This window comes from Molothrus aeneus, chromosome 19, assembly GCF_037042795.1.
Source record: "Molothrus aeneus isolate 106 chromosome 19, BPBGC_Maene_1.0, whole genome shotgun sequence".
Lineage (NCBI taxonomy): Eukaryota > Metazoa > Chordata > Aves > Passeriformes > Icteridae > Molothrus > Molothrus aeneus.
Genome location: NC_089664.1, coordinates 11,201,387 through 11,227,736, shown reverse-complemented (window position 1 = coordinate 11,227,736; position 26,350 = coordinate 11,201,387). Strand labels below are relative to the sequence as shown.

Sequence of the window (26,350 nt, the reverse complement as noted above, 5' to 3'; positions counted from 1 at the left end):
GGATGCTGCTCTCCCAGTGGGGGAAGCAGTGGGTGCCAGAGCATCAGTGGGTGCTGACTCGGTGTCTCCCCTTCCAGGGCACAGCCCTGCCCTCACTGGCCACGGCAGGGCCACAGCAGGGCAAGAATAGTCCTGCTCTGATGCTGAGATGTAGTTCAGGGCCTTTTTGTCTATTAGTGCTCAGAAAGTTTTGCCAAGTGACACACGTTAGGGTGAAAAATATTGGTAATGTTGGAAATGTTCCCTGGAAGCCAGAGTTCAGCAGACTCCTTTAAAAATAACGAATTGAACCACAACAGAGAGACACCAAACTGACCCAATCCTTCCACTCTGTAAAACTATGCACACGCACCATATTTCAGGGTCAATTTATCACAACATGGCCCTTCCTCACTGGTGCATAGCAAAAGGGAGAGCATGGACATATTTATAGCAGGCACTGCTTATCAGACGGCGTAAATATGTCCATGCTGGAATAAATCATGTCATGGGTGTGAGCTCAGTGATCCATGGTGAGGAGGAAGTGTTGCTGAGCACCTGGGAATGCCCCAGGCATGGGGTAGGCTGCCCACAACCACACAAGGCCATCCCCAGGAGGGACAGCAGGACATGGGACAGGGGCCTCAGCTTTGTGTTCCCCTTCCCACTTGCACCAAGGAGCAGATGGAGAGAATTACAGGGGCTTCTCTGTATTCTCCCTCTCTGATCATCCCCTGGCAGCTGTTTACCTGTTGCCCATTTGGATATAATGAAACTCCCCAAGACAAGGGTCCTTCAGCTTGTTCTTGGACCTATCTCAGGTGAGTGATGGTGGTGGCAAGGCGCCATTAGGGCAAGTCATGCTCCTCTGCTCCTGTAGAAATAATAGATGTTTTCTCTCAAACTTTTAGCTGTTACCAATTTACTCTAATATCAATATCACTGGTGTCCAAATTCTAAACATCCCTGCAGGTGGAAAACCCCAGGTAGACTTCCAGACAGCATGGGGTTAGGAGAAAAGTCAACAAAGTGGGTTCCCCATGAGCCACTGCTGCTAGAACAGAATCCAGAGGGTCTGCAGTACAGGGACAGGCTCAGAGTGAGGGAGAGGTGGAGGGAGGTGTCTAATTCAGGATATTTCTGGCTCACTTGTACAACTGGTGTCTCCGGCAGCCTTGAGAAACTGGGATTTAAGATCTGCAAAACCACAAATACAAATATGTTGATAGGAAAATCAGTTTAACTTTCAAACAGCAAAACCTAAGAATTCACGGATCATCAGGAGCAGAGCTGTGGGTAATGATGCACAGAATGTTCACAGAAGAATTGCAGAAGGTGCCCGGAAAAGGCCAGCTAAGGAGACTAAGGCAGCAAAATGCCAGCTAACCCCACCAAGACAGAGCGGCTGTGTTCCTGTGGGATCATTTAAGATAATGCCCACTCCTGTTCACGGGCAGTTAGGGCCTTCTAAGAATAAACTGATTAAAGAACATTTTGCAACCTATAAACTTGGTGCAGTTTAAATGAAGTCTTTTAACCTTGGAGGTCTTATTTTCCTTATTAAGAAGTAGGGAAAGCCCTTGCATTCCCCAGTTTGATCAGCTCATTAACAGACTGACAATATCTCGGGAGCTGCTGATGCTCAATGCTTTAATAATAACATCTGCTGACTTCCTCAGGGCCCGTTTCAGAAGAAATTAGGTACAGGTTTGCATGCCAAAGCAAGCAGGGATGTCATGAATCTGCATCCAGCTGGGAGAAGCAGACAGGCTGCGGAATCGCTGCTGCCAGCGCCACTGCCCAGCCAACCCCGGCTGCAGGAGGCAGGGTCTGCCTGCACCACCAGCCCCTGCCCAAAGAGCACAGCCCTGGCTGCCTGCACCACCAGCCCCTGCCCAAAGAGCACAGCCCTGGCTGCAGGAGGCAGGGTCTGCCTGCACCACCAGCCCCTGCCCAAAGAGCACAGCCCTGGCTGCAGGAGGCAGGGTCTGCCTGCACCACCAGCCCCTGCCCAAAGAGCACAGCCCTGGCTGCCTGCACCAGCCCCTGCCCCTGCCCAAAGAGCACAGCCCCAGCTCCTGTGCCCCAGCACCCCCGACCATTGCCTGCACAGGACCAAGGCAGCCGTGCCACCAAAGGGGCTGGTAACTGCTGTAGGATTTTTTTAATCTAGTTTCCTATGAAAACAAGGTTCCTGTGATCCCTGTGTGCTTGTCTGTCTGCCTGTCCTGCCCAATAACTTTGAACTCTTTTCTTTACTGATTTAAACCAGATTTCACTGAGAGGTAGAAGTCTCAAGGATAATTAAGTTCCTAAAAGGTTCATATGAGTAGGAATTTGGACAGAAAAAGGAATTTAGAGTTAGAACAGGGAAAATGCTTGCATTAAGGGCTTTTGAGTCCATTGACTGGCTTCTGCCACCCATGACAGGTCATTGCTGGGGACTGTGGGAACAGGGTTATGTGCTGGTGGGAAAAGCAGGAAGCCTTTATGTAATTCAGAGAAGTCAGTCACAGGAAGCCACCTCTGTGGCCTCCGGAGCTGGTGAAACTGATCCTCACATATCCCCAGGTTGGCACTCCTTGGGTTCTGCCAGCCCTTGGCCCAGCCCCTGGACACGAGAGCTTTCCCCTGACCAGTGGGGAACTCGTTTGTCACTGCAGAATAGTCACCAGCACCATCTCTGGCACAGGGCTACCCTGGTCACTCCTGCTCTCCCTCTCTCCCCACTCTGCTCACCCATGCTCACCAGTGAGCAGACTTACTTGCTTGGCATAGGTGTGAAAACTCCCCCGAGAGAAGAGCACGGCCCTCTCCTATCTCTGCCAACAAGTAGTTGAGAAACAACCAGCTTACTAATTTTTTCAGTGATAAAACTGCCATTGCTTTCCCTCCCCAGGAGAGTACCTGCCCTGCTCTGCAGCACCCGGAGTTCTGGGCTTCAGGTGAGGACATCTGCTACTTGATTTCAGGTTTCTTCACTCAGAGGAACCTCCAAGGATCTGCTTTGATCCTGCTGGACATTAATTTGGGCCTCAAAATCTGTAACTGGAGCGAACCTTTTCAAGCAACACTCAGTGGAGCAGATGGCAGTGACCCCCATTCCCGTTACGGGCCCTCAGAGAGATGCCTGGGGATGCTTGGGCTGTGCTGGCTGGAGCAGAGGAGCTCTCCTTCTCCCCACAGGTACAGCTCAGGAGGCTGCAGCACAGTGCACTCTCCAACACATGAGCTGCTGGGAAGATTGTGAAACAAATCCTGGCAGAGCAGCTGGATGAATACTCAGTTTAATTTAAGACTGAACACTCACAAGTCCAACTACAAAGTGGTCTCACTTGGGGCATTCTTGTAGCTTTTGCTTTAATCGAGTAAAATTCTAGAGGTCAAATTTCACCTTCAGTAGAAGGATGTCTCAAGGTTTCCAGCATTTCTAGTGGAAAAACCCCAGAGCAGAGCCCATTTGCTCTGAGAATCACATGATGGTTCATCAGGGCTTTTTCTCCTCAACGTGTTGCCCATTTTATTAACTTCTGCTTTGCTTTAAAAAGAGGCATCTACCATTTTGCTTCCCTAAAGAAGCTCATGTTATAATTCAAGTGTCAGGACAGATTAAGTTAAATGTGCTGTGTGATTCCCAAAGGAAAACAAACTTCCAAACATCCTCTGTTTGCCTTGTTCCATGTCATGGATTGCATTAGAGCCGAACATGTAATTCTGTCGCCTAATGTGTTAAAGTTGGCAGGAATTTTACTCTCTGTGCAAGGTGAGAAATTACTGAGCTAACAAAACATTTCGTTTCCCCCTCCTTGCGTTCCTTCTTTATGAGATTCTGAATGTGACATTTTCACAAAAAATCCCTACACTTATTTGTGAAAAATGTATATTAAACCCAAAACACATCAAATGGAAAGAAATCACAGATGGTTTTATTCACAAGCAGCAGAATTAATGGCCTTCCCTACTCTTTATAAATATTGGAAGCAGATGAGTTCATTACTATTTCACTCTAATAAAGAAAACCTGCTTGATTTTGACAAGACATCTACTTATCTAGTGTTTTCTACTGAATAATAAATCTATTTTCTTTGAAAAATAAAAGTTATCAATAAACAAAAAACTGCCTGGAAAATTTGCCAATCAAAAAACCCCAAACATCTTCATTTCTGATAGTGCTGAAATGGAATTTGAGGGATTTTGAAAATGTCACTAATTTTCAGACTAGAAAGTTTTGAAATGTTTACTTTGTGGTTGTCTTAAATTTTTACATCTTTCAACAAAGCAAGCAGAAAAGTGAAAACATCTGAAAAGGCTTTTGAAAAGAAAAGAGTCAGCACAAGCTGGATGAAGCTGTGGGCTCCTTTATCTTCCAGAAATCCGCACACATGGAGCAGAGTTTATGAGGGTTTTTTTAACCCGGCATTCAAACACTTCCCAGTTCACAATCCTGGCTCCATCATGTTTGCCAGAGCTTCAAAGTGCTGTTGGCAGCTTTTCCTGCGCTGGGATAAAACATCTTACCCAGGGGAAGCAAAAGCTGAGTCATTTTTAACCCCAAACAACATTCACTGATGTGGTCATCTTGTTAGTCATGGAAATCCCGTGTTAGCTCTGTTTGTGCTTCTTTCAACACTTATTAACCAAGGAGCGAGGAGGTTTTATTTTAAACTGCAGAAGATGTTTATCCTCCCTAGGGCTATGACAATCAGTTACATGGCTTATCCATCATTCCAGAGAAAGGAAAGGATTTTGAGAAACTCCCCAGGCAAGTTAATTTTTAAAGCTGTAGGAGGGAGAGGAGAAAAGAAAACAAAACACCACCAAAGCCACCGGCTCACAAAGCCCAAAGAACCCTCTGGTGACACAGGGACTGTGCCAGCCGCCCCCAGCCCCTGCTGCTCCCCTCGGGCACTCGATTTCCCTGGGGCAGGAATGGCCACAGGACACCTCTCCAGAGAGAAACCACGGCTCCCACGTCTCAAAGCACTCAGCAGAGCAGAATTAGAAATTTTCCTCAGAAACCAAACTCGGTGAATGATGGATGTAAGCCAGCTCCAGTCCCAGTGCTGGGGGTGAGGGCTCCCAGGCACGGTGTGTGCCACAGGACTGAGCCCACACCCAGTGCAGCAGGTGAAGAGATGCTGGCAGCCCCAGCAGCACAGCCCTGGGAGCCATGGGCTGGCATGGGACGGGCCCACTCTGGTTTATGTCCTCCCCACACCCCTCCTCCCCAGCCAGGACATTCAATCAGGTGCCACTGACAGCTCCCACGGCAGCCACAAGATGCTGCTTCTGAGTTTTTTGTGGAACAAGTGGTACTGCTTTCAAAAGGTTATAAAAACATATGCCTGAAGAGAATGTCAGGAACTTGGGTATTAATCTCCCTTAATTCAAAGAGCACTCAAAATAAGCGAGACAGAAATACTGTCTGGGGTGAGAAGATGCCAGAGGTCAGATTGTGCACCACTAGCTTGGGTCAAGTTCAGAAGAATAATAACTTAGCACAAAGAAAAACAATTTTCAGTGCAGTGCAGTATTGGCCCATTCCCCTCAGGGTTTGCTGCCCCAGCCATGCAGGTACCAGCCCGCTCTGCTGCCACACTGCAGCCCAGGGGGCTGCGCCCAGCGGGCCAGGGCTGCCCTCACCGCTGCCAGCCCCATCCAGGGCTGAGGATTGCTCCTGCCAGGCTTCACCCAATCCTGCCACATATAACACATCACTTGAGTTTGTTTCCATTTTGCAGCATACCTGTAGAGCAAGACATTTTGGACACATTTTCCAAGGCTTTTTACATCCTATTTCCAAGGAAAAAAGCCCCCAGACAAGAGCACATTCCCTATAGGGGATCATGTTGCCACCTTTGTAGTTCACTCTTCCAATCCAGGTAGTTTCAAGTCAGAAAATTAAAACGCATAAGCACACAGAATTATCTGATTTAAACAAGTTTCATTTAACAAATTATATTAAGAATACAGACAGAGTTATCACACAATGAAACTTCCCTTTGTAAAATACAGGAGGGTCATCTAAAATAAATATAAAACATAGTAACATTCATAAGATTAATGCACAGTAAAATCACTTTCAGTAACTCAACCATCTTAGAAAACCACCTTGCAACTGCATAAAATGTATCTCTCTGCCATTTGTACGATGATATTTAAATCTGCTGCTGTTAGGAAACAATTTCACAACAAACGACCAGAATATCCAAAGTGTTTGGTTTCCCTGTGGCGAATGAACTGAGCAGCACCTCGCAGAGCTTGTTTGTGAGCAGAGGAGCAGCTCTGCCCCCTGTGTGCCCCTCTGCTGGGGGATTCCCGGCAAGGCTCCAAGGCTGAGGTAATCATTGGTGTAGCGAGGCTCCTGCCTTTGGGAGGGCTCCTGGGGCTGCCGTGGGCACAGCCGGGGACACAGAGCCCGAGTGCCCTGGGGGCAGCGGGGAGGCGAGGCCAGCACGGGACTGGCGGCTCTGTCCCGTTCCTCTCGTGCCAGGAGAGCCCAGGCCCCGCAGCAGAGGAGGTGCCGGGGCCCGGGGAGGCATGCCCTTGCGACTAGCACCTGCCTCCATGACAGGAATTTCCAGGTCGGCAGCATGTGGGTTCAGTCTGGAGAGCTCGGGACGCTGAGGGAGCAGTGGTGGGTGTGAAACCAAACAAGCCCAATGCTACAGACTACCAACAACCTCCCACAGCACAGGAGGCTCCCAGGAAACCTCCAACAAACACCGTGGGGACACGCAGGGACAGTCACAGGAAAAGTCTGACACAGTTTACTCCTATGGAACTACAGATATGAGGTGCTCCCATAAGGGAAGACACCTGCTACGACTATTCACACTTGAATTTTATCACAAAGTTCACACTCTACATCACTTTCTGGACTAACTTCTTGCCTTCCCATGATCAACACAGCAGAAAGCACAGCCTGGCCTGGGTGGCCACAAGTCACCTTGGCACATGACCATTTTCTTGCTGTGAGGAATTCAGGAGGCAGCGTGTCACTAGGAATTCACATCAGAAGGCATATTTTACAGTAAGCAAACCCCTCACTGCTGCTTTTCTGTCTCTGTTGCAGATGTATAATAATTTGGCAAACTAACTTCTCCATCAGCCACAAGATTAAACTACCTAGAGACCAGTTTTGTTCTACAAATTCAGGCAAGATAGCCAAGAACATCTGGTAAAGCTCTGCAAATTCACTTCTGTTGCTTTCCACTGACTCCTTCCCTCCCCTTATGCTCCAGAAGGCTTCTCCTCAGCCAGACAACATCCAAATCAGACGCCCTGGACATTTATACATTTATTGCCTGGGCCAATTCTTCCACAGTCACCTCTCAGACAGGGAGGGAGATGCAGAGAGATGCAGGTACTGGCCATGGCACATGCCAGCATGGAGGATTCACTGTAAGGATGCAAGGACCAGCCTTGCAATGAGCTGCCGTGAGTACGAAAGTCATGGAGCAGCCAATAAAACCTTCCAGTGGAAATGCTGACCTGACAGCCCTGGTCTCGGGAATTCAGCAGTGCAATAAAAAAAGCTTCCTCTGATCAGTGGACTGAGAAGTTGACACAGTCAACCACCCTGCACGGTGTCTTGCTGTGCTTCTAAGCACTGGCTCTGAGCCCTCTCCCTTTTGGAACTGCCTAGTTTTAGAGCCTGAGAGCTCTCAGCAGGTGCAGCTTTTTGTTCAGAACACCTTCATTGTGTTTGCCCCACAGGAACTGCATCTGTCCTGTCTGTGCATTTGAACCAGGCTGTCCCTGCAGTGCAGGACCACATCATGGAGAGCAAGCTCATCTCTCAAGGCTCTTTGCAGGTGAATCCTGAAGGAGCTTTGCTGGCCCAGTGTTAGAGAGGGAGAAGTAAGTATACAAATATATCCTGAAGATGTAGATGCCTGTCCCAGCCACATATCCTGCCAGTGTTTCAAGTAGCCAGTGTTTCCTGTAGGTCACTGCAGAGCAAGCTGAGCAAACCTAGCAGTTGGTATAAGTTCTAAAGCACTGATTTCCTCTTACATAAGGGACTTGAAGCTCTGCACCCATTTCCCAGACACACGCAGGGAGTGTGGCACTGAGTGTGGGGCTCGTGGCTCTCAGAACCTGCTCCTTGCTGAGCCCCCCGTCTGCTGCAGCTCTGCCCTCCTGGGAAGAGGTGGCTCCAGGAGGGGCTCCTGGCAGCTGCCTCTCAGTCTCCCAGTGGCAGGCACTGCCCTGGAGCTCTGCAGACTGTGCTGTGCCCTGTGCAGCCCTCGTTCCTCCACCATGAACAGGGAAGGTCAGCTCTCATCCCAGAGCTATGAGGAACGCACTGCTGCAGATGGCTCCTGCCTACCTGCCGTGACCACTGAGCCACAGGAGAAGCTATAAATGGATGTCACAGAAAACTACAGAACAAATTACAAGCAGAAAAATAGAAAGACAAAAGATGGATGAGATGGGCACAGCACTACGGCACAGAGTGGATTTGAACTTGAAGTGAACCTGAGCCGAATGACCAAGCTGCCATGGTATGTTCATTTGTCGACGTCGGCATCATCAATCTGGCCTTTGTGAAGCCTGGCAGTGAGGTCTGGCTTTTCTTTACTGCAGGATAAATAACAACTAAAAATGGTGGTGCAAGCTCCAAGTAAACGAGCACTTCCAGGGGGTCACCCAAGGGCTCCAGAGCTGGTGCACAGCTTTAACTCTTTTGCCCAGGAACAATGTACATGCAACCAAATTGGCCTCTGCTCTCCAACCACATGGCCACTCTACAGACACAGCTCCAGAAAATTATTTACCTGATTGGAAGAAGCTGAAGCAAAGATCTGGACTCAGTTTGTCCCAAATGTATTTTGTGCTCTTTATCCCAGCAGTACAGTGTGGTGCCTTAAAACCAGAAATGAATCTTTGGACAAGAATTATTTTACTTATGTACAAATAAAAAATATTAGTTGACAGTACAAATACTGCTGTTAGTTACCACTCTGTGCAACTAGCAAATGCCAGATCAATCCAAGGGAGTGCAAAGTAGGTTAGGCCACATGTACGACCCAGGCTGAGAACAACAGCACTGTTACTGTTACCATGGCAATTGCATTTCAGTGGGGTCAGGGAATCAGTATTTTACAATACAAAAAATTGTACATTTTAACTCTTACTCCAAAATTGCCATTTTGCTGCCATGATGTATGTTTGTTCTACAGCAGAGACTTGAAAGAGCAGCACAGAGTCAGATGGGCACTTGTAAATAACTTATTACAGCAATGGACTTCTCCAAGACATGCATTTGGCTTGGGAGCAAGCCCGGTCAGCGATCACAGGGAGGCAGAGGTCAGGGTTTAATGCATCCCGCTCTCATCCTGTGCCATGTCAGTCTTCAGTGCTTCCCCATGAATGCCCAGGAAACAGGCACATCTCTTTTGTTTTAGCAGCTAGCAGGGAACATGTTAGAGAACTGTCTCAATGATGGGCAGGAGATGGCATCCCAGTTGTCAGCAGGTCCACAGGCAGCTTGGCCGGGGTCAGTGGGGCACTGCCAGGGTCTGCCAGGGTGCTGCTGCCAGCATCCATCCATCCAGAAACACAGGAGGCTTGCTGCCCTAGATCCATATGGGCAGATGGACACCCTGTGCAAAGCGAAGGTGCTTCATCTCAGGAGCTGCAGCGCACCTTGGGCACCCTGCCTGCCCGGCCAGTGCCCAGGCAGAGCCAGGGGCCCTGGCTCCCCCAGCCTAAGCAAATCCAGTGACCACAGTGGATCTGAGACTGATCCCAGCCACAGCAGAACTTCTGTGCCCAGACCGTGGCAGAGGGACTGGCATTCACTGCAGCTGAGTTCTGCACTGGCCTGGGCGCCGCAGGAGCCTCCTGCTGCAAGGTGTGGAGAGCCAAACAGCTCCACGGCAGCTCGTGTGGCAATACCCAGCCGTGCCTTCCACTGCTCCTTTCAGGGATAAGATCTCTCCATGCTCCGCGAGCTCCCGGCTGTGTTCACAGAGGTTTGCTACAGCTCTGGATTCTGTGACTGTCCTGCAGCAGGGTTACAAAGTGGGGATGAGCAAGGGGCTGCGTCAGGCTCCCAGTCCTCAGTCCTGTACTCACGTGAAGAGGGGTCTGCGGCGGGGCAGGGGCAGCTGCCCGGGGCCGCGGTGCCCGCGGTGGAGCGGTGTGTGCAGGGGCGGTGCAGCGCGGCGTGGCGGCGGTGGCCGGACACGGGGAGGCTGGGATGGTTCCGTGGCTGTGTCCCGTGTCCTGCTCAGTAGTATGCACGCACACACGCTCCGGCCGCGGCCCTCAGGACGGCGGCACCGGCGGGCAGCGGGTGGGGCTGGGCGGCAGGCGGGCTGCCGCGCTCTGCTCCGTCCGGAAGCTGTAGTCGTACTGCGGGGCAAAGCAGAGAGAGGGAACTGCAGCACTGACCCACACCACAGCGCCCAAGCCTGTGCTGGGACAGTGTGAGAGGCAGAAGAATGAGGGAAAACCCGGGGCTGAGAACAGCTGGCCCAGGCAGGCCCATGCCAGGTGAACCTGCTGGTACCACCTGACCCACATCAGTGACCTCCCCAGGCAGGGCTCACCCCCTGCCCCAAAACCCCACATTAACACAAACGTGACCACGCTCATCCTCTCCATAAAGCAGCTAGTCAGAAACATTCCCCCTGGCAAGTTTACTCAAGCCACTACCATCAGAATTAACATTTTTGGTTGGCAAGAGGGTGAAAATCCCTATATACACATCCTCATGCCCCCACGGTGTCACTGCAGACAGGGGACATCCCTCGCAGGCTGGCGTGCACTGTAGCAGTGCCATCTCGTGGCACGCCGTGAGCCGCACCCGCCGGCCCGCGGCCACCCCGGCCGCTGCCAGGGCGCCCAGGACAGGCCGGGGTAGCGGTGGGTGAACAGGCACCCAGGACAGGCAGGTGGCCAAAGCAACACCATATGTTGGGTCTACCGAGGTAGGAGCTGCCTGCGACCGTGGCACACGCACTGCAACAGCCCCGTACACGGACTCTCCTCCAGGCATCTCCCAGTGCCGCATCTGTGGCTTTTGGAATGTCACAAACACGTCCCCCTGTGTGCTCTTCACAGCCGGACCAGGACACGGGATGTGCTGCCGGCAGGGCGGTCGGGGCAACCATCAGCCATGCCGGTACCTGGCCCAGAGCTGTGCCAGCTGTACCAGGGCCGTGCCACTTCCACCCAACGCCGACCTCCTTTTGGTGCCGGCTCGGGAGGACACCGGCGCGACGCCGAGCTACGGGAGCCCCGCTCCTGCCGAGCGCCCAGGGCCGGCTATGGCGATGGATCCCCGGCGAGCCCGGCCCCGGCGAGGCGGCCAGGGACCGGCAGGGGGCGCCGCGGCTTCGTGGTGGGGCGGGCCGGGCGGGAACGGGGCACCCCGGGCTGTGCGCGGCCTGTAGCGGGCCTGTGCCCCGGGCTATACCGGGGCTGTATCGGGGCCTGTACCAGAGCTTGTACCCGGGTTGTACCCAGGCTGTACCAGGGCTGTACTGTAGCTGTACCAGGGGCTGTGCCCAGGTCATACCAGGGGCTGTATCAGAGTCTGTACCCGGGCTGTACCGGGGCCTGCACCAGAGCCTGTACCCGGGCTATACCGGGGCTGTACCGGGGCCTGCACCAGAGCCTGTACCCGGGCTATACCGGGGCTGTACCGGGGCCTGCACCAGAGCCTGTACCCGGGCTATACCGGGGCTGTATTGGGGCCTGTACCAGAGCCTGTACCCGGGCTATACCGGGGCTGTACCGGGGCCTGCACCAGAGCCTGTACCCGGGCTATACCGGGGCTGTATTGGGGCCTGTACCAGAGCTTGTACCCGGGCTGTACCCAGGCTGTACCGGGCCTGTACCAGAGCCTGTACCCGGGCTGTATTAAAGCCTGCGCCCAGGCTTTACCGGGGCCTGTACCAGAGCCTGTACCCAGGCTGTACCAGGGCTGTACTGGAGCTGTACCAGGGGCTGTGCCCAGGTCATACCAGGGCCTGTATCAGAGTCTGTACCCAGGCTGTACCAGGGCTGTACCAGGGGCTGTGCCCAGGTCATACCAGGGCCTGTACCAGAGTCTGTACCCGGGCTGTACCAGGGCTGTACCACGGGCTGTGCCCAGGTCATACCAGGGCCTGTACCAGAGCCTGTACCCAGGCTGTACCAGGGCTGTACTGGAGCTGTACCAGGGGCTGTGCCCAGGTCATACCAGGGCCTGTACCAGAGTCTGTACCCGGGCTGTACCAGGGCTGTACCACGGGCTGTGCCCAGGTCATACCAGGGCCTGTACCAGAGTCTGTACCCGGGCTGTACCAGGGCTGTACCACGGGCTGTGCCCAGGTCATACCAGGGCCTGTACCAGAGCCTGTACCCAGGCTGTACCAGGGCTGTACTGGAGCTGTACCAGGGGCTGTGCCCAGGTCATACCAGGGCCTGTATCAGAGTCTGTACCCGGGCTGTACCAGGGCTGTACCAGGGGCTGTGCCCAGGTCATACCAGGGCCTGTACCAGAGCCTGTACCCGGGCTGTACCAGGGCTGTACTGGAGCTGTACCAGGGGCTGTGCCCAGGTCATACCAGGGCCTGTATCAGAGTCTGTACCTGGGCTGTACCGGGCCTTTACTCCCCGGGGCCACACCTCCCTGTTGCGATGCTGCAGCCGCTGGCACGCAATAGGCCTCATTTTTCAACACCCAAACGCATAAAGATGTCAGCTCAAACTGTTTACTAATTAACACTTAAAAAGACACAAATTAGATATGCGTGGCTAAGAGCAATTATAATCAAGACGAATCTCTCCAGTCATTGGGGAACTGAGGAAACTCCTAATTGCTGGAACCAATGTTTTAAAATCTGAAATCATGCCAGTTAGCAAATATGTTCATTTAAAGAACATTTCATGTGACTGCACTCAGGAGAATTGACTACAAACATGCAAACAAGGAAAAATATTTCTGTGTAAAATTAAAATTTTAAGCTCTTCTAGATTTACAACTTCTTCATTAAATATATTTGCAAAAAGCAGCCCATGAAAACTTGTAGCAATTCAGTGGTTAAATGAACTGCCTTCCTTATCACTTTAAAAGGAATGATGAATATTGGATGCTCCCTTTACTAATTAGACTCTCTCTAGACATTTCACACCACACCAAGCGCAATTGAAGACAGGGTGCACCCTGCCAGCGGCCAGACCGCTGCCCTCGCTGCACAGCATCCACCACAGAGCTGGAACAGTGACAGTGCCACCACCCTGGCTACCACCTGCACCTGCCCAGGCGCCTGCTCAGTGACTCTACACTACCCAGGGCAGGCAGGGGTAAAGGACAAACCCCCAGAGCCCTGCTGGGAGACCTGGCAGCAGCACTGTCTGTCCTACACTCTCCTCTCTGTCCTACATCCACCAAATTAGCCATGAAGTGATGGCATGTGCTGCCTACACCTGCACCTCACCACCTCTTCATAGCCCAGCTCTCTGAGCACTCCCCTGGGCACAGCTGTGCCATCCTGGCGCAACAAGAGCAGTTCAGGTGCAGTCCAGGATTTGCACCTATTTCCATCATTGTCCTGACAGGGTAGAGTCCTGAAATTCAGCTGCCTGCAGCTTGGAGGATGGGTGCATACATCTGCAAACATGGTGACAGAGAACAGTAATTCTTAGAATTCTTTGGGAATATTTTTTGCGAGGCATCTTGCTCCAGGGAGAATGTTCTGGCTGCTTTGGATATCCAGAAGATTTGCTGTAATGGTGCTATTGCTTGCAAGGGAAATAAAGCCATGCCGAAATTCACAATATTTATATGCGTAGCTCTCTATGTGCAGACAAGATGCTTCATCAAGGAATATGGGCTGCATAATCATACTTTTCATTACGCTGGAACGCACACAGCCTGCTACAGAGCAGGAGCTGTGGGAGAGCGGGCAGGTCTTGGCCTCTCCTCCCTGCCCACAGAAATAATTGCAGTGCTAGTGTCCCCATTGTCCACAGGCCTGCGAGGGCACAAGCAGGGCTGTGCAGCCCAGCCCTCTCCAGGCAGCGCCCAGGCTGCCAGACCTCTCTCACACCAGGCAACACACAGAGGTGATGCAGAAGCAAATTCAGCACCACATGGATTCCCCTGTGGCCTAAGGGACCATCTGCTCCCTGGCCAGCTCAGGGCAAGAGTGGGACAGCAGCCAGGCACGGGCAAGGGCTGCCAGCCCTGAGCACGCCCCGCTCCCAGGGTCCCTCCTGACAGACACTGCCAGTCCCAAACAGAGAGGTGGCATGTGTGCCACGTGGCAGACCGCAGTGCCTGAGGCAGTGGGTGCATCTGTCAGCCACTGCCCTGTCAGGCAGCATCCTCAGATCCACCACTGCAGCCACTGCAGTCCCACGGGGTGCCTGCAAAAGCCCTGCCAAGTGGGCCTGACCATCTTCTTGTACTCAGACAAAACTTTCAGGCACAAGAGGGTGGATCTGGGAGAGACAAGAAAAGTATCTTCCATAAAGGAAGGGTTCTTAAAAACAAGTGAACACAGCCCTCGTGATTTGCTCAGTGCCTGTCTAGCTACTTACCTCCTTTTCAATTTCTGCAAGGGTTTTGATTGTGATACCCAAGAGATCAACCGGCTGCATCTGGCAAGAAAGAAACAAAAATGTCAAATTCAGGGTCAGGGAGGGGGTGTCTGTTTGTTTGTTTGTTGTTTGTTCTGTTTCAAATCAGCAAACACTCCATCACTAGAGATTTAGAGGCGCCATCTGTAAACACAGGCATGATCCTGTTCCTCATTCCAGCAGGAGAGTGAACAGCAGACGGTGTTGCTCTCCCTCAGCAGACAGCTGACACTCACCTTGGGGCTGCTCCGTGCAGGCAGGCCTGCCCCCTCCCCACTGCAGGGTGGCTCTGTAACTGCACGGGTTCTGTGGCTGCAGCTCGAGGTGTGAGCAGCTCCAGCTGCAGGAAGCCCTGACCAAACTGACCATATGGTGGCAATGGTGTCTAAAGGATCCGCGGGGAGGATTAGCACGACCTAATCTCTCTGCATTTGTCCTCACAGCAGGGACTTCAGATTTCTGGGAATAATGGCCCATAAACAACCCTCTCAGAAAGCAAGGGATGTGAAAAACCGCTGTCAGCAGGAAGAAGAAAGCAAAAAGCTGGAGCACTACTGAAAAATCAGACACAGCTGATGGCCCAGTGTTTGCCTTAACAGCTTCCTGTAAATTGATTTTTAAAAAGATGCTGCTTTAGGATCAGATGGATTTGGGAACTGGTAGTGAGATGCTGAATCTTTGAGCTCTGGATCATCAACCTTAACAAGCACTGGTCCAGTGACACCCAGAGGTCATTCTGAACCAGGAGCAGTGTTTCTGTTTGGTGAAGCAGACGTGCCCTGCTGTGCTGGCAGCAGCACCTGCTGTGGAGCAGGCAGCACCCAGTGCCCTCTCCAGCTCCCCCACAGCCAGGCAGGACCCTGGGCGCAGCTGATGGCACTGGAGTGCACTGTGCCATTACCACTGCCCTGAACTTCTGCAGTGACAACAGGAAGTAGTAAAGCTGTTGGCACTATGCCATCCTCACAGCAGGTAAATGCAGGAGAGCTCCACCTCTGCAGCTTTCTTTACAATCTATGCTAAGAAATTAGAAATGCTTTCAGCACCAGGGAGTCCCACTGCCATTCCTATTTTTGATGGTAATAAACCTTGAAATCCCAGGACAATTCAGTTTTAGAAGCAATCTGGCAAAAGCCTTTCCCATCTAACGGGCAGCTATTGTGACATGCAACCTCGGCCCATCTCAAGCACTGGGTATGTATTTGGCACCACAACAGAATAGCTCCCAGAAGCAGGTAATTTGTCTTGATGTTTTGTGATCACTCCCCATTAAACAATGGATTTCAGACACTGGAGAACAACAAACTCACCCCTTCAGGAGCACAGGCAAACTTCTCCGAAATCATAAAAGGCACTCCATCCATTGCTGAAAGGGACAAGACATCACATGTGACGTTTCCAGCTGCCTTCTGACATGCAACTTCACACATTCCCAGTGACAGATCAAGTGTTCACAGCACTGACACATGACTGATTGCTCCCAAACGTTACTGCCAGCCTTTTTGTCCCTTTAAACTGACAGTGGTTTCTTTACATTTAAGACATAGCTGGGTCAGTCCCTACCAAGCCAGGAATCCAACAAATTCTCCTTGCTCGATCCATATACAATTTCATGGCCTCAATTTTGCATTTTCCAATTTCGTGCAGCTGGCAAAGCAGGACAGTATTTGAAACTAGAAGGACACAACTTCTATTTATCACCTCCTCACCAAACCAGTTCAGCACTCGGCAGTGTCTGAGCAAAAGAATAAGGGACAGCTGGTTCAGGGGACTTGCAGCCCCCAAAGCAGTCAGCACCACCACCTGTGTACCAGGCAGTAAGCTGCCAGCACCTGGGCAGGATGATGGCAAACACCGGGGGCCAAGCATCCTCCCCGGCCTGGCTGTTGCTAGTGTAAACTCAATAGTGAGCAGTGGCTCAAACACTAGCAAACCACATCTGGAGGATGTAAACCAGCGGAATATGAAGACAGACATGAGGACATGACACCACATGGCACAGCCTCATGTCACATGGCCCAGCTCTTTCTGCAGCATAGCCTTAATGGTACTCAGAGCACTGTTTGCCTCTATACCATCTTGTATATTCATCCTAGTGCAATGATGTTCAGTGTTTGAGTCTTGCTATCACCATGTCACAGGAAGCCTCCCACAAGACGTGGTAGTACAAGGGAGACATTTTTAAAACACGTAACTCAGCAATTTGCACAGAAGACTGAAAAGGGCATGTTTCGAAGGCAGCTCACACCCCAGACACACCCCCTTTATTGCACTTACACCTTTAACACCTGAAGTCTTTAAATTTCAACTCTGAAAGAAAAAAAACTTCAAATCAGAGCAAATTTAAGCCCTGAGAGGCCCTCCACTGATCATCAAATAGGGTTTTCTGTCAGAAAGCATCTGCACCCACAAACCCGGTGCTCCTCTCTCTGCTGTTTCTAACTTCTACAGCACCACTGAGGTACCATGTTAGTGATTAAACAAGGGTCATTTAAGAAGACTCAGCCTTTTACATTCACTTTGTCTATTTTCAGTATAAACCCCCCTTCCACTGGAGTAATTTTGTTATCAAAGGTGCTGCGTGGCAGCCACAGCGCAAAGGAAAACAAAAGGAAACAGATGAAAAGCAGCATCACCAAATCCAGGAAGTTTTAAACTGAAAGACCATCTGCACTTGTTATCCGACAGGAACCCTCTTTGATCAGCCACACGCCAGCTTTAGTAAAGCAATCTAAAGCCTGAGCTAGGGAGAGTGTGCGTCCCCAGAGCCCCCGTCCCCGGGCACGCGCTCCGGCCCACCCGGAGCTCAGCACACACAGCAAAGCAGCAGATAAAAGCAGGGTGAGCCAAAGGCTCCGCAGCGCAATTAGCACTCTCCTAAACAAACGAGCTTCAACAGAGCTGTAATTAAGCAGGCCTGTAATTAAGTATATGCCCTTTATCATAACGATCATGCTTAAAAATGGCACGATGCATGGAAGTGTGTTATTAATGCTGTGCTCCCCAAGCGCGGGAGCGTGTGCGGAGCTGCCGTGTCAGGCCCGTCACCAGCCTGCTGCTAAAATGCATTAAAGGCAGAAAGCAGAAAACAAGGTGCTCGTTCAGCGTCTCCTTTCTCAGCCAGGCACCGGTGTCACGAGGGTTTAAATACCACCAGTTCTGGAAACTTTACAGAAACGAAGCCCTGGGCGGCCACAGCCACTGCCTGCCCCAGCACCAGGAGGGCAGCAGCCCTCACCCCCTCACCCCGTGGCTCAGCTGGGCTCCAGGAGCCCTTTGGCCAGCCAGGGGGCTGCAGGCAGGCAGGGGGACCCCCAGGACAAGATGCATGGGGAGCAGTGCTCCCCCCTTGCATCTGCTCTCCCTGGCTGAGCAAGTGCCCTGAACAAAGCAAATGCTCTGGGGGCAGGAGCCTTCTGTGCCCCCCACCTCACCTGTGGGGTCCCCTGCTCGCAGGATGAGACACCCACTGCTGCTGCTGCCCAAGATGGGCTTTTTCACATTCACAAGGACTCCAAGGGTGTGCTCTTCTCCCTCAAATGAACAAAATAAAATCGGGTTTCAGAAGGAAAACTGTTTCCGACGGCTGTTTGCTGCCTCCCAGGATCAGCTCCTTCCTGAGGGTCACAGCTAATTAACTCAGGCACTGCAATTAGTTAAAAGAGTTGAAAGGAACCGGCAGCCAAAACCAACCTCGCAAAGGCCAGCCCCAAAGGACAGTGTTCCCATGCATCCCTGACAGCAGAAGGGGATGGATGCCTCGGTGAGGCGAAGTGGACGTGTCCCTTCATCGGTGCAGGACCACCGAGCACACAACCTGCTGGCTACTCCTTCACTGTGATTTACCAGGACTTGCTCTCGGGCCCTAGTGGGGAGGACACCAAAGCATGCTCTATAATTCAGCTTGCTAGCTTGCTTAGAAATCCTCTCTTTAATCTGTGAAAGTATTGTCACCCTTCTCTAAGCACTCGAGAGATGCTGCCTTCTGTGCTGCAGACTCCAACTAAATCTCAGTTGTCAAATTAGTAATTCATCTTTCTTGAATAACTATATTTTTAGCCAAGCTACCAGATTTAAATAATCAGACCTGCCAATGCTACCCTAATTTAAACATGCTGACGAACTTTCACAGGCAGCATCAGCTAACATAATGAGTTTCTGGATGACAAAGAACTTCAGACGGTAGTTCTCTACACTACCCCTCGTAATAAGCACTTGTTCTTTTCTACAATGTGCACATAAAAGAGAAATCTAAATAATAGTTGCTGTAATTATCTTGAAAAATATGTGGTGATTAATGGTGATTATGAAAATCTGTATAATTGTTCGCTAACGCTCCAAAGATCAGATGTTCTCTTGAAGCAACCATCAGTGAAGAAGTTGGAAACACAAAAGCTTCCAAGCTGCCGTCCATGAGAGTGGGATGACCCGTGCCAGCTCAGCCCTCGCCCTGCCGTGACCTCTGCCAGAGGTTCCAGCATGTCCACCATGTGACACATGTGTCATTGTGGCTGAAAGCACCAAGTTCAACCTGTTATTTATGCAAATAATTAATTACTCTTGTATCCAACTCACAGTTTGTCATGACACATTAATGACTTGATAGACTTCTATGAACTAGTGAGCACAGGACAGCAGAGCGCTTTTATCGTCATTTAATTTAAAAACGATCCTGTGTGAAATTATCTAGTTGTGAGTGATGGAAGCATAAAGAACAGACTCAGCAAAGCTTCTTTTGGATCATTGCTTTATTAATGGTAACGTCAGGGAAATGAAAAATGCTAACATTGTCATATTTAACTCCTGGGTACAGATGAATCGCTGCCTCAGAGCCTGGCAGGCTCCGTTTGCACACTGCAGTGAGCGCTAATTCCTCATACCCCGATTGTGGGGATACACAGCCACAGAAGAGTTTATACACCTTAACTCCCAAGGAAATAACAGCTGTTTCTGCATTAAATTCTCACCATAAGCTTTTATAGCTTTGGATTTCTTTATTACTGTTTTTGCATAGCCTGTTACACTAGAATTTTCAATTTCTGATATTAAAAATATTTAAATAAATAAACAAATCCCTTGCAAAATGTTTTCCTGCATGACTGAAAATGAGGAACTGCTAATCCAAACCAACAAAAAACCCAACACTGAGTGCACTACTACCACCTTTAAAATTTAAATGACCTTAGATTTTAGAAAGGGCTTCCTCTAATGCTGCAGAACTGTTCCAATTTTCCCCAGACCTGAATGCTAACAGAGTGTTTATCCTTTACCAAGAAGAGTATTTCATAAACCAGCCTACAGCAACACCATAAAACCAGCAGAGCTCCCCTGCTTAGAGAACACTTGATTTTCAGCTAAATGGCACCAGAGGAATCTGAAAGCAGATTGAGAATCAGGGGCTGGCACAGAGATTTAAACAGCAACCTGAACAGTAAATGTGTGTGTTCTTTGTGCTACAGTGCACCGAGGCCCATATGGAACCACACCAAATCACTGACGGCAAAACCTCAGGGCCAAAACCAAAAGCAGCCTTTCCTGACAGCTCCTGCCAAGCCAGCTGCAACAGGGAACCTGCAGCTGTCCCAGCTGTGCTCCCCAGCTGCAGACACCAACCCCAGCACGCATACTACAGCTTCTTTGTGTCATACAGAGAAGTACAGAGGTGCAGGCAGGGGCACAGGCAGGGGCACAGAGGGGCGCAGGGCTCATCTCTGCTTGCCCAAGGTAAGCATGAGCACGAGCCCAAGCTCATGAAAGCCCCAGAGCACTTCACGTGGCTGCGGGGGCAGCTGCAGGTCCTGTGGCTCCTGGACAACAGGAGCTGTCCCCAGGGCTGTTGAGGGGACACAGCCAGCTGGGAATGCCCAGCCTGGTGCCCGGTGCCCAGGCCTGGCCAGGCAGCAGGATGGCAGCAGCACCAAACCACCCAATGCCTGGTGCAGTGAGCGGGACAGCAGGGTCCTCCTGGGCTGGGGAAGGAACCTCTGCTTTGGGAAAGGTTTACAGCTTTCCTGTTCCTCTTGAAATGACTTTGATTAAAAAAACAGACCCGGACTAAATTTTCATTTTTGCTAATTTGATTGTCAGCCTTGATTTTCTTCGTTTCCTGCATAGCTCATGACATGGCACAATTAGTTCTTTACTGCTAAGATCAAGCCATGAAAACACTTGAAAAAGTACCCCTGGATTTGATTATTTTCTTTTTTAAATAAAGTGAAGGTTAAGTACCGCATGGTGACGCCTAAGGAGCACCTCAGCACTGTGACTCCATCAGCACCAGAGAACATGGAGAGACTTCAAACAAGCTCTTCAAATTGCAAGTGTTTAGGAGCTCTTGATTTTATTATTTTTTAATAAAATGTCCCCTTTGAAGTCTCTGCACCACACTAAACTTCAAAGATCACACCTTAGCATGTGCTGTTTCCAAGCCACAGCCCCTAATTAATTAGAGCAGAGCAGATACAAACCAGGGCACTCGTGTGGGGCTGAGGCAGAGCTGGGACAGGGCCTGCTTAGTGATGGGGAGGCAAAGGCAAAGGAAAGGCAAAGGAAAGGCAAAGGAAAGGCAAAGGCAAAGGCAAAGGCAAAGGAAAGGCAAAGGCAAAGGCAAAGGAAAGGCAAAGGAAAGGCAAAGAAAAGGCAAAGGCAAAGGCAGAGGAAAGGCAAAGGCAAAGGCAAAGGCAAAGGCAAAGGAAAGGCAAAGGAAAGGCAAAGAAAAGGCAAAGGAAAGGCAAAGGAAAGGCAAAGGCAAAGGCAAAGGCAAAGGGAAAGGCAAAGGCAAAGGCAAAGGAAAGGCAAAGGCAAAGGCAAAGGAAAGGCAAAGGAAAGGCAAAGGAAAGGCAAAGGAAAGGCAAAGGCAAAGGAAAGGCAAAGGCAGGGACTCCTCCAGCATCTGCTCATGGCTGTGTGCTGAGGAGAAACCCAGACTCTTTTCCATTGCCTTCAGCTCTGGCTGTAAGGACAGACTCCTTGGAAGTCATTAAACATGTAATGTCTGTCTGCATGGCCGGGCAGCGCAGGCTGCAGCAGCAGTTGCAAAAAGCATCTCGGGCAGCCCCACAATGGCCGCAGTGTTCCCTGGCCGGCAGCTGTAAATTCCTGCTGCTTGATGAGAGAAACATCCACACGGCTTCCAGGGCTGCAGGGCAGGGGGTATTAAATCCACAGGCTGCATATTGTTACAGTGTCTGGCCCCGGAAGCTTTTTCCTTAGCTGAGCCACCTACGGTGTGTGGTGGGATCTGGTGCCGCTGTGACAGTCCTAGGCTCCCCAGGCTCTGGACAGCAGCCAGGTCACTGCCAGGGGCAGATGCTCACACTTGCAATGATGCTGTGATCCTGCCCAGCAGCACCCCGCACTCTCCAGCAGTGCAGTGAGTGACCAACATCTGTCCCACAGGGCTCCCAGAGGAGACAAAGGTGCACGGTTCTCTCTTTACATGGTTTTGGTCTAAGAGACTCAAGTTATTTTTAACACACAGCAGCTTTGTGTTTCCAATAAAAGCAGGAGAAAGAAACTAGATCAGCTGCCCTGACAGCACCGTGCTCTCCATTCTGCAAGCATGCCTGCAAGTTAGTGGAAAGAAATCCTGAGCATGGCTAGGAAGGATGTGGGGATAGCCATCTTCTGCCCTGGAGCTCACTGGCGCCCAGAACACGCTCCCCCCATCCCATGGAGCATCCACCCAGCCACAAGAGCCTCGACACAGACCCAAAGCCGAGTGAGGCCTCCAGGCTGCAGAGGATGGCACAGGGCACAGGCACGCAGCACTGCCTGGCTGCAGGGAAGGTCCCTGTGCCGAGGCTGGTGCTGAAGGCCAGGGGAGGTGCCCTCCTGCCCACAGCCAGGCACAGAGCCATGGCCCTGCCCAGCCAAAAGCCCTTCTGCAGGAGGAGACCCACTGTGCCACGCAGGATCCACATCTTCTAATGGGATTTCATTTTTAAGTGCTCAAAATCATTACTGGAACCACATATTTCTATCAGGTAAATTTCATTTGCATATGCAAATGATATCCAAATACACTGCACCATTAATATGATCAGTAATTACATAATAATAGTCACCAATCTCCACACACATCAAACTTACAGTTTTGTAGCTATTAAGGAAACTGTGCTTTGTAATTAAGATAATCCTCATTTCCAGATGCTAATTAACTATATAATAATTAGCTTCTTTTGCTAATGCAAATGAAGTATTTTCATCCTTATTGGTAAAAGAGTTGCTTATCACTTAAAAAAGAGACAACCTAGAAATAATCCCTCCTCCTCCCTAAAGGTGAAAAGGTAACTCCATTTTTCTCAGTCTCATTTGTGAATGTAAATTAGCCCTGATTAATCAAATCACAGATTAATGTGCCCATCCTGTAGCACGGCCAGTGCCTGGCGTGGCCCCCAGCCCTCGGAGGATGAGGAGAGCCCGTGGCCCGAGCAGCCCCCGGCTCCTTTCCGCTGGTGCTGGCACTGCAGAGCCCCCGGGCGCCAGCGCCCGCAGGGACACACGGTGCCACCCAGCCAGCCGAGGAGCACCAGGAGCCGTGCCAGCCTGTGGCTGTGCCACAGCCTGGGGCACAGGGGGCAGCGCTGCCAGCCTGCCACGCCACCGCGGCACGGCCTGGCCCTGGCGCAGCGCATTCATCATCTGCTAAACCAATCCACCCACTCTGCACCACCATTTGTCATTAATTATGCTAATCAGCACACCATTACTCTCCGATGACACCACGGCACTTATTAGCCAGTTATGGTTTTTCAAAAGCGCAGCTCATTGTGTATGTGAGTGCTGCGCCTGCATTAGCCTACAGGGAAGAAATGTCCAATTATGAAAAGAAAAAATTTGCTATTATCTCCCTCTAACAAACCAATTTAGTAATTATAAAAGTCTCTGAACTCAGAAGGATTTGTTAAGAAGAGCTGAGTGATGAAACCAGAGAATTTTCTTTGCAATAACTTTCTGAGTTGGAATTGAAGTGACAACAGAGAATGAGCAGTTTTTATTATCTTAATTACAACTCTTGCATCTTCACTTTAGATGATCAAAAAGCAGAATTTATATAAACACAGGCATATTTGGCTCTTCCATTAACCCATCTGATTTGTTTATTTTAACAGATATGCAGCCAAATGTGTGTAACGTGTCACAGACCCCAAGACGGGCCTGGCCAGTTCCCAACGCGCAGCTCTGAAGCGCTGGATGTTGGATGCAGCAGGCACCCACGCAGAGGCACCCACGCAGAGGCACCCACGCAGAGGCACCCATGCAGAGGCACCCTGCAAAGGCACCCATGCAAAGGCACCCATGCAAAGGCACCCACGCAGAGGCACCCACGCAGAGGCACCCTGCAAAGGCACCCACGCAGAGGCACCCACGCAGAGGCACCCTGCAAAGGCACCCATGCAGAGGCACCCACGCAGAGGCACCCTGCAAAGGCACCCTGCAAAGCCCCTGCACACCTGAGGCACACACCAGGGCGGGGGGACACCATCCCAGGAGCAGGGACACCATCCCAGCAGCAGGGACACTGCCCCAGGAGCAGGGACACTGCCCCAGGAGCAGGGACACCACCCCAGCAGCAGGGACACCATCCCAGGAGCAGGGACACTGCCCCAGCAGCAGGGACACCACCCCAGGAGCAGGGACACTGCCCCAGGAGCAGGGACACCACCCCAGGAGCAGGGACACTGCCCCAGGAGCAGGGACACTGCCCCAGGAGCAGGGACACCGCCCCAGCAGCAGGGACACCATCCCAGCAGCAGGGACACCATCCCAGCAGCAGGGACACTGCCCCAGCAGCAGGGACACCATCCCAGGAGCAGGGACACCATCCCAGGAGCAGGGACACCAGCCCAGGAGCAGGGACACCGCCCCAGGAGCAGGGACACCATCCCAGCAGCAGGGACACCATCCCAGGAGCAGGGACACCAGCCCAGGAGCAGGGACACCATCCCAGGAGCAGGGACACCACCCCAGGAGCAGGGACACCATCCCAGCAGCAGGGACACCATCCCAGGAGCAGGGACACCATCCCAGGAGCAGGGACACCACCCCAGGAGCAGGGACACCATCCCAGGAGCAGGGACACCACCCCAGGAGCAGGGACACCATCCCAGCAGCAGGGACACCATCCCAGCAGCAGGGACACCATCCCAGGAGCAGGGACACCACCCCAGGAGCAGGGACACTGCCCCAGGAGCAGGGACACCGCCCCAGCAGCAGGGACACCGCCCCAGGAGCAGGGACACTGCCCCAGGAGCAGGGACACCATCCCAGGAGCAGGGACACCATCCCAGCAGCAGGGACACCATCCCAGGAGCAGGGACACCATCCCAGGAGCAGGGACACCATCCCAGGAGCAGGGACACCACCCCAGGAGCAGGGACACCATCCCAGGAGCAGGGACACCACCCCAGGAGCAGGGACACCATCCCAGCAGCAGGGACACCATCCCAGCAGCAGGGACACCATCCCAGGAGCAGGGACACCACCCCAGGAGCAGGGACACTGCCCCAGGAGCAGGGACACCGCCCCAGCAGCAGGGACACCGCCCCAGGAGCAGGGACACTGCCCCAGGAGCAGGGACACCATCCCAGGAGCAGGGACACCATCCCAGCAGCAGGGACACCATCCCAGGAGCAGGGACACCATCCCAGGAGCAGGGACACCATCCCAGGAGCAGGGACACCACCCCAGGAGCAGGGACACCATCCCAGGAGCAGGGACACCACCCCAGGAGCAGGGACACCATCCCAGCAGCAGGGACACCATCCCAGCAGCAGGGACACCATCCCAGGAGCAGGGACACCACCCCAGGAGCAGGGACACTGCCCCAGGAGCAGGGACACCGCCCCAGCAGCAGGGACACCGCCCCAGGAGCAGGGACACTGCCCCAGGAGCAGGGACACCATCCCAGGAGCAGGGACACCATCCCAGCAGCAGGGACACCATCCCAGGAGCAGGGACACCATCCCAGGAGCAGGGACACCATCCCAGGAGCAGGGACACTGCCCCAGGAGCAGGGACACTGCCCCAGGAGCAGGGACACCATCCCAGGAGCAGGGACACTGCCCCAGGAGCAGGGACACTGCCCCAGGAGCAGGGACACTGCCCCATGCTGACACAGCTAAAGGGATGGAGCCAGGCCCTGGAGCGTCCCTGGAAATCTGGCTTTGTTGGAACATCCAATTCCTCCACAATTCCTATGTTGATCTGCTCACTGCAAGGAGACACCACTGGTTTTAGAAGCTTAATATGTGTTAAGAGCTCATTAATATCATCAGAGTAAATGGGCCTATTAAAACATCTTTAAGCAATATCTGAACATACATCTCCCTAAACTATATTTAATGACTGTACTTAAGATACATTATATGAAAGTCTTAATGAGACATTAGATAGCATTTTGAAGATTAAAATTAGAGAATCCATATAAAGTCTGTCCACTTAATCTAGCCTTAAGCTACGCTGATGAAATACATTACCACCAAATTATTACTTCATTAGAACAAATATTTTCTAATAATTTCTGATTTATGCCATTAGTTGTCTCCATATATATTATATATTCGTATCTATATGTACATATAAAAGTATACACAAAACAATTTTCTAGTTCAAGAGAAGATGGGAGAAGTTCTGAGCTTTCTAACGGCTGGGTTAATTACTTGTCTTTTTTTTCTATTGAGTTAAAGATATGCAGTATTCATAACAGTCCATTTGTGGTGCCCCCGCTTATCCACGAACCATAAGGTCATTTTTTAAACATTTGCTGGTTTGCTTTTCAAGGATC

The 26,350-nt window shown here is 51.5% G+C and overlaps 1 protein-coding gene across 4 annotated transcripts in view; it reads right to left on the bottom strand.

Annotated features, from left to right (window-relative positions):
- Positions 1-5,903: 5,903 nt before the first annotated feature.
- Positions 5,904-26,350, bottom strand: part of MVB12B (multivesicular body subunit 12B) — a 57,675-nt gene continuing 37,228 nt past the window's right edge. For all 4 annotated transcript variants that reach the window (XM_066562835.1, XM_066562833.1, XM_066562831.1 and 1 more), the window contains 3 exons: positions 15,873-15,928; positions 14,524-14,583; positions 5,904-10,344 (listed from right to left, as the gene is read on the bottom strand). In XM_066562835.1, coding sequence (XP_066418932.1) covers positions 10,258-10,344; positions 14,524-14,583; positions 15,873-15,928 — 203 coding nt within the window. In that variant the 3' untranslated portion in view covers positions 5,904-10,257. The remainder of the gene's footprint in view (positions 10,345-14,523; positions 14,584-15,872; positions 15,929-26,350) is intronic.